The following is an 8,901-nucleotide window of genomic DNA, read 5'->3' on the forward strand; positions in this document are numbered from 1 at the left end:
ATCAAAATGTTGTATGTTGTATACTGAAGAACTGATGAACATTGATTTGTTATACTCTAAAACTTGTTGACATAACTAGTTTTGTTATTTTGTATCAAAATTTTTCTCACATTGCATACTTTAAAAATTTTGGGGTGGGTAATTGTAACAAAACTGATTATGGTGAGATAAATGTACTAATAAATCTTGGATCATATGAAATGTATGATTGTATATTGAAAAAAAAAAAAAAATCCACTACTACATAGCTATGCGAAAATGTTTTAATGTCATCTTACATAAACACTTAATGAAATTTCAATGATGATTATGGATTTCTCAAAAAATATAAACATTTATTTGGATTTTACTAACGAAACCTGTTTTCCAAAGGTGATTTTGCATAAATAGATTGAAATATGATAGTAATTTCTGTGCTATATGTTGTTAGAGTTATATCTTTAGTTTTTGCTCAGTTAGTTGTACAAGTTTGAAGTGCAAGGATAGGGTAAAAGTTATGTGTACTATATTGATTTGTATTGTGAAGTGATATGACTGAAAATATGTGAGTTACTTACCAGAAAGTCCACCAGAATTCATATGATTTCATAGAAGCAATCCAAACACCCTCTAGAAGATCATAAAAAGTTATACAAAAAACCTTCCCACATTACAATACTGTAATGCTTTTGGAAGAAAATCATGTGCAAGTGTTATAGTGCATTAGCAATGCCTTCCCCATTCTCTTGAGTTTGACCTCTGACTTGTCATTTGGGGATGCTGAGACAGTATTTCAGGTAACTGAGGGGAGGACATTGTATAGGGACACCCTCCTCCAGCATTACTTTTCCTGAACACAAGTAGTTGATACCAAAAATAATTACAACTTTTTAAACAGGTTAATATTACCTCAGATGTTTTCCTAAAAGAGATTCATATGATTTTGTACATGGTGTGGTATATTTCATGCTATAATCCATAAAAAAGAAATTACTTTAATTTCATTACTACAATCAATATATACCAGCTCTGTACATACAGTTAAAATTACTTCTTTTTAGAAATATTTGAAATTATGAAATATTTAGTACACTTAAAATTCCTATTATTAATTGTGCAATCTGATGATGTTTATTATGTTTACTTCTAGATTCATTTATTAAATAATGATATAAATTGGTGGAGATTTATTTGTCAAGAAAATTTGTAAACTCTTTGGAATATTGTTAGTACTGCAGAATGAATGAGGAGTAGTGGGCATGCCTCTGATGTGATCAGATGTGTTTTTATTTTTGGCAATAACAATGTAATTGTCAGTTTTGTTGAAGTAGAAATTGTGAATATGGTGTGATATAGAAAAATGTGAGAGAATAAAATTTACAGAAATGGAAATTACTTCCCAGGCAATACTTTGTAGTAGTAATTGCACTACATAAAGGAAAACACTTGTGTGGAATTTATACCGTGAACGTCCACCTTTATTGTACCGCACAAACACGATAGATACATACGTTAACGCGGGAAACGAACACTGGTCGTGTCCTCCAAAGAACGCTACTCGTAAAGAGAATATCTCAGTGTCTTGTCAACTATCGACTTGTCACTCCCACACAGCCCCCCCTCCTCCCCTGAAGTGCAGAGCACCCGGTATGGTGGGGTACTTAAACTTCACCTCTCGGCCTGCCCGAGTGCGGATAGCGCGGGTGTGGGTGCTGCTTGATGATTCTGTTGCTGCATTAGGTCCCCTGGTGTGGGGCTCCTGTGGATCACAACTGTCTGGTTCTGTGGAAGGTGTGGGTTTGTTGCAAGTTGTGTCTGAAGTCGTCTGTGAGACTGTAGTCGGTGCTGTCATTGTCCAAGCGGGTTTTACTCGCTCAATGGCAACCTTGGTCGACTTTCCCTGGAGGAGGATATCCATTGTGTGTGTGTCCCATCCTAGTACTTGGTATGGTCCAGTGTACGGTGGCTGTAACGAATGACGTACCAGGTCTGTGCGGAGCATGATGTGGGAACAAGTATCGAGGGACTTGTGTATGTACACTGGATGCATGCCGTGTTGAGACGTCAGGGCTGCACGTAGCGTCTCTGCCTGCTTCCTCATTTGTTGCAAGAGGTGGGGTAGTTGTGTGTCATCTGGGAGAGGAAATGGTCCAAGGAATTCTGCTGGAACTCGGAGCGGTCCTTCATACACCACCTCTGCCGATGAACAATTGACGTCTGTTTTTAATGCGGGCCGTAACCCCAACAAAACCAATGGCAACGCTTGAGTCAATGAGTCCTCGTGGCACATCAAGGCAGCCTTTAAGGTCCGGTGCCACCTTTCCACCAAACCATTGCTAGCCGGGTGGTAGCTAGTAGTACGGTTTTGTTGGAAGCCGCAGAGTTTAGACAGTTGCTGGAACAGTGTTGACTAAAACTGGCATCCTTGGTCGGTGGTAACGAAAAATGGGCACCCAAAACGAGCCATCCAAGTTTCCAAGAATGCCCATGCAGTAGTCTCTGCAGAAATGTTCCTGATTGGTTAGCCTCTGCCCACCACGTGCAACAACCCACTGCCGTAAACAAGTACCTGTAACCTTCTGAAGGGGGAGGGGTCCAACCAAGTCAATGTGTACATGCCCAAAACGTGCCGTTGTGTTTGGGAATTGTCCTACTGGAGCATGAACATGGCGTCCCACTTTGCTACGTTGACACTGATAGCACCTGCGGCCCACTCCCGTGTATCTTTCTTGATTGAAGGCCACACAAAACGGTCCGCCACTAATTTCACTGAGGCATTGGTTCCCGGGTGTGCCAGGTTATGAATGCTGTCGAATACCTTTCATTGGAACTGGGAGGTGATGTATGGGTGTGGTCTAACTGTGGAGGTGTCGCACCATACCTTACATGGGCTGCAGGGGACGTCCACAAGTTGTAAACGTAGGCCAGTGGACGGGTCCACCAACAAGGACTGCAGCTGCGCATCTGAAGCCTGAGCCCTTGCCAATTCGGAATAATCCAACATTGGACTTATCCCATTAATACGTGAGAAATAGTCTGCCCCAATGTTGTCGGCACCATGGATGTGACACACATCTGTTGAAAACTGGCATATAAACTCTATATGGCAGGCCTGGCGGGGGGAACATGAATTGCTGACTTTGTTGAAGGCAGCCACGAGAGGTTTGTGGTTGGTGTATATGGTGAATTGCCTGCCCTCAACTAAGGGACAGAAGTGCCTGACGTTTTCATACATTGCAAGGAGTTCCCTGTCATATGCACTCCAACGAGTTTGACTCATCTGCTGTTTTTGTGAGAAGAAACTTAGTGGCTGCCAATGACCCTTCACTCTCTGCTCAAGTGCTGCCCCGATTGTGACTTGGCTTGCGTCCACTACTATGGCTAGCTGAGCTCCTGGTGCAGGGTGTGCAAGCCCCACTGCGTTGTGAAGGCTGTTTTGCAGTGCCTTGAAAGCCGAGTCCATCTCGGGTGTCCATGGGAGTGGGTGCTTGCCAATTTTGTTGTGTCCGGCCAAGGCATTGTTCAGTGGCATCTGGATTGCTGCTGTTCCGGGGAGGTGGCGACGATAGAAATTTATCATCCCTAGGAATCGTCGGAGATTGTGGTAGGTTTGAGGCCGTGGTAGGGTATGCAACAACTCCAGCTTCTCTGGCAGTGGGAAAATGCCCTGAGCTGACACTTTATAACCCAGGAAGGTTACCACGGGTTCCCCAAACACGCACTTGTCCTTGTTAAGTGTTATTCCATGAGCACTAAGCCTGCTTTGCACCTCGCTTATGTGTTTCTGATGGTCAGAAACATTCCCCAAAAACACCAGAATATCGTCTAAATAGGCGAAACAATATGGTAGTCCTCTTAGCACGCTGTCTAGGAAACGTTGCCATGTCTGGGCCGCATTTTTCAGCCCAAATGGCATCACCAAAAATTCAAACAGCCCGAATGGGGTTGTCACTGCAGTCTTTGGTACGTCCTGCTCTGCCATTGGGATCTGATTATAAGCCTTACGGCAATCCAAAACACTGAATATGGTTGCCCCGGCCAGTGAATGGGTGAAATCCTGTATATGTGGCACAGGGTATCTGTCTGGAACAGTTCGGGCGTTCAAAGCTCGATAATCAGCGCACAGGCGCCATGACCCATTCTTTTTACGGGCGAGATGCAGAGGAGAGGACCACGGACTGTTGGATGGCTGTATAGTTCCTTCCTGTAGCATCTCGTTGAAAATGGCCTTGGTTTCCCGCAAGCGATCAGGTGCAAGTCTGTGAACACGTGAGGAGACTGGTGGGCCTGAAGTTGTATGGATGTAGTGCACCGTCTCATGCTTCACCCTGCTCTTTCTTGTTCCCTGTTGTGGTTTGGGTGTCGCCTTTGTGGTTGAAACAGCAGGAGCCTGTTGCTGTGTCATCAACTGTTTTGATGTCGTTTGAGCCATGTGCCGGTCAGCTTCCTTCATTGCTATGGTGCCCTCCCAGGTGGGTGCACTGAGGCTATCTACCCTTTGGCATGCATGAGAAGTCAGACGTCCTTGTATTCCCGGAATAACAAATCCATTGACAGAATGGACGAGTTGTGACTTGTGTAAATCCACAGACAATGCATGTTTTACCAGGAAATCAGCACCTAGTATAGATTGGTCGATATCGGCCATAACGAAGGTCCAGTTGCATTTTTCTGGTAGCCCAATGCCCACTGGCAGTGTTTTCTGTCCATATGTGTGGATGACTGAATCGTTGACTGCTTTCAAAGTGGTCTCTTCAGTGCGTTTGTCTGAAGGGAAGAAATTTACAGGCAGAGTGCTGACATCTGAGCCGGTGTCGACCAAGAACATCCATCCTGTAGAGTGATCAGGAACGAAAAGTCTTTGTGAAGCAGCATACCTTACAGCTGTAGGAGAAGTCAATCCGCATAACGTAGGCTCGTTCTGAAATGGGGGTGTTCCCCTTCCATGCGTCTGTGAGTTTAGGCACAGTTGCTTGTTGTCACGGTCGGCTGTGCCTAAAGCAGGCCGTGGGATGCATTTGGGTGCGAGCACAGCGCCTTACACTTCGTAGCTTGCACGCTGAAGCGCTGGTGGAACCAGCAATAACCGGTGCCATTGTTTGCGTGACGCGGCGGTCGCGTCGGCTGGCGACGACACGTGTGTGTGTCAGCCGCCGCAACATCGCGTTGCTCTAGCCGCTGCAGCTGGGCGGTCAGCTGATCGATGGCAGCACAGAGAGGTCGGACATCTTCGGTCGCGTCCGGTGCTCGTCGTGCAGTCATGGCAGCACAAGCTGGAGGCGCTGCGTTGACCGGCTCCGGCCGTGCTCGGCTGGTGTCGTTGGCCGAGGTGGTTGCGGCGGCGGCCACTGTGGCGTGCGAGTCGAACAGGGAATGCGCTATATCGGCCACTTGCAGCAACTCACTTAATGGCCAGCCCTCGTAAGCAATTAAGGTTAAGCACACCTGTGGAGGTAACTGCTGTTGCCATATGTGCAAAAGTAATGTGTCTGAGAACACGGAAGGGTCCACCATAGCACGTAAATGCCGGTAAAAGTCTGAAGGCGACCTGTCACCACGTTTCTCATGGTATAGGAGCTGTGTTATCCGCTGATCCACAGGTTTTGTACAACGCGAAATTAAAGCCGTCTTGAGAGTGGCGTAGGCTTTTTGTGGTGGGGGTTGCATAATTATATCCGATACCACTGACGACGCACGTTGGTCCAGGTTGCATATCACTTGTGTGAACTGTTCAAAATCGTTGACTATTTGTTGCTGCACGAAAATGTTGTCCATAATAGCGAACCAAATTACCGGATGCTCGGGAACGAAAGGTGGGGGTCGAATATGTAACCGCGACGCAGGTGGGCCACTATCACTGGTGAACGGAAAGTGCGCAACTCGTGGGAGCGGTACCAACGTGGGTGATGAAAACGGGAGCACTTTTGGTCTGATATTGGCGTGTCCTGTGCACTGGTTGTGCAAGGCAATATCCTGTGGTGATGGCGCGGGAACCGCTGGCACACGCGGTGTGGCTGAAAACGTAATGTCATGGGCGAAGTCGGTTTGAGATGTAGGCGTCTGTGGCACTGTGAACTGAGGGTTTTGTTGCATCGTGTTGAGCTCCTTCTTGATATTTTGGATGACGCCGTCGATGTTGCGGAAGAGGTTCTGTGCAACGACATGTCGATACGAGACGTTGCGGAAAATATCTCAAGAAACTTGCCTACTGTCACACTGCTTAGTTACGGGGTCACCACTTATGTAGGAGTAATTTCACTACATAAAGGAAAACACTTGTGTGGAATTTATACTGTGAACGACCACCTTTATTGTACAGCACAAACACAATAGATACATACGTTAATGCGGGAAACGAACACTGGTCGTGTTCTCCAAAGAACCCCGCTCGTAAAGAGAATCTCTCAGTGTCTTGTCGACTATCGACTTGTCACTCCCACAACTTCAACCTTATTTATGTCAACTGGAACCATGAGAACCTATAATATCAAACATTTCAGCTTCAAGAATCAGCTCCTAGGCATGAAGCACTAGAGCCAACTATAAGAAATGAAGATAAGTAAAAAGTTTATTATAAATCTTACTCCTCTCAAAGGTTATTTAAAGATTTAATTCTGGAGTCAGTGACAATCAATAAATGATGTGAGGGATGGGTAGATTACAACATAAATGTACACATGAGACACAGTGGCATGTTTGTGGTCCTGTAGTCAGTTTTCAAATGTACTGAAGTCAGTTTTCTGAACAGACTGGAGTTAGTGTGCAATATAATAAAGTATTTATGGATGCAATAGTTAGTATAAAATACTCAACTTCATTTTTTGTCAATGTCTGATCCTAAAATGTTTGTAAAAGAATTTGTGAGTATCTTCTCCACCAAATTTGCTACATCTTCCTGAGTACTTCACAGTGCAGCTAATGATTTGGTATACCGAGAGAAATTTTATGTAAACAGGCTGACATGAAATTTCACTTTCAGAAATGCATGTTTCTTGTCCATGGTTGATATGAATCTGTAACAGAACTGACTCCTGAAAAGTGTCACAAAACTGACACCCCATAGCTGATTCACCACAGCTCAGATCTCATTCTAACAATTATATTTTACGTCATTCATTATTACCAAAAGAAAATTTAAGAATTACAGTCAAAAACTTGTTGGTGTTTATAGACTGATATCACAGAGTTAGATATTAACTCACACTTCCCATGCTGCAACAGTAAGTTTTACGTGGTTCTTAGGTTTTAGTATTGAAATTTGTAAAGTATGTTCAGTAAAAATGCTTTTTATAAAGTCACTTATGTCATGAAAATTACTATTTGGAAAACATTCCCAACCTGTACATGTGTTTTGTATCCTAAATACTATCAAAAACTGGTTTCACTTCTTTTGAAAACTATTCTGGAATTACAAAATGAGAACTGTCTATGTTTTACATTAAAGTATCAATCAGTAATAGTTAAACCAGAGTAGAGATGTACTAAACTGAATGACAATATAATAAATTGAACTTAAAAATGGTCAGATGAAGGAAATAAGGCTGTTACTAAATTTATACAAGTCTGTAAATGTGGTAGCCTGACACCTTAGTTCATCACTTCATGTCATGGTTATTCTACAATCATATATATGAGTGTTTCAAATGCAAGGGGTATAGCAGGACGCTTGTGATTCTGAAGTTGTCAGGGGATTCCTTGATGTGTGCAGTGTTGAAGAAGAATACTATGTCTGTATAAAAAAAAATGACACAGTGCAGTTGTTAAAACACTGACTTCATATGCAGGAGGATGGAATTTCCTGTAATCGATTATCCTAATTTAGATTTTCTGTGGTTTTCCTGGGTCACTTCAGGTAAATGCAGGAATAGGTTATTTTTAAAGACCGTACTTGACCACCTGTCCTTTCCTTTTGTAATATTTTTATATCTGCTGTGTATATCTATATTTTTCACCTGTTTATTGTCATGGTATTATGACAGCTAGTCCTGTGTCAGTGTAAGATAATCTTTGAATGAATGAATGATTAAAGAAGTAGATAATCTTGAAAATTAAACCCAAAAACTTCTGTTTTTGAATAGGTAGACATTAATCTAACAATATTTGCCACTGGCCATATAGCAGAAATGCTGAGTCACAGATAGGCACAACATTATGTATGGTTACATTCTATCCTGGATTTTCCATTATTAGACATTAATATGAAGGAATAAGAATTGAAGGTTAAGTATTGACGTGAAAATAAAAATCAAAAACTACTTCTTATTTTTGAAGTAGATGGACTTTAATAAGAGCAACATTACAATCCAAAGCTGTGTAATAACATGAAAACCAAACCCAAAAACTGCCATTTTTAAAATTTTCATACTTAATATGAATAAAATAAAGCTAAGTTATGATGAAGCAAGCAGTGCTCATCAATGTGAAATTCTTGTGACATATGTGAAATTATTCAGTACTTGTAGAAGCTTGTTGTTTTTATGTAAAGTGCAAAGGACAGCATTTGTGAAAATATACAAGACATTAAATAATTTTCCATAACCAATATAAAATAAGATAATTAAATTTTAGTGTTTCAGATGTAACATAGCTATCTGGCTGATAGAGAAGGATTGAAATTATATACTTGAGAGTGTTAAAAACCCTTGTCTAGTGACATACTTATGAGTATGAAGAACATTCATGTAATAGAGTACAGGTCTTATTTTAAAAGACTTCCAGCAATAGTTAGCCTTTTTTTAAATGATAGGTAAAGTTGTTGACACTTCAATAGGAAAATGTCCTTGTGACTAATACATTCCTTTTCTGATGATGTAAATGTTATCCCAACTTCTTTAAAGAATTTTTCTGCAAACTTATACACCAAATATGAATTGTGAGTTGTGATTTATTTGTCTCATAACATACGTAATCTAATTCATTTGA

The 8,901-nt window shown here is 42.1% G+C and overlaps 1 protein-coding gene across 1 annotated transcript; it reads right to left on the reverse strand.

Annotated features, from left to right (window-relative positions):
- Positions 1-1,579: 1,579 nt before the first annotated feature.
- LOC126481831 (uncharacterized) lies at positions 1,580-8,173 on the reverse strand. The gene is made up of 2 exons (XM_050105791.1): positions 8,143-8,173; positions 1,580-2,196 (listed from the first exon to the last, which is right to left on the reverse strand). Exons 1-2 carry the CDS (start codon positions 8,171-8,173, stop codon positions 1,580-1,582), a joined length of 648 nt encoding a protein of 215 aa, XP_049961748.1.
- Positions 8,174-8,901: the final 728 nt, after the last annotated feature.

Source organism: Schistocerca serialis, chromosome 5, assembly GCF_023864345.2.
Source record: "Schistocerca serialis cubense isolate TAMUIC-IGC-003099 chromosome 5, iqSchSeri2.2, whole genome shotgun sequence".
In the NCBI taxonomy this organism is placed as follows: domain Eukaryota; kingdom Metazoa; phylum Arthropoda; class Insecta; order Orthoptera; family Acrididae; genus Schistocerca; species Schistocerca serialis.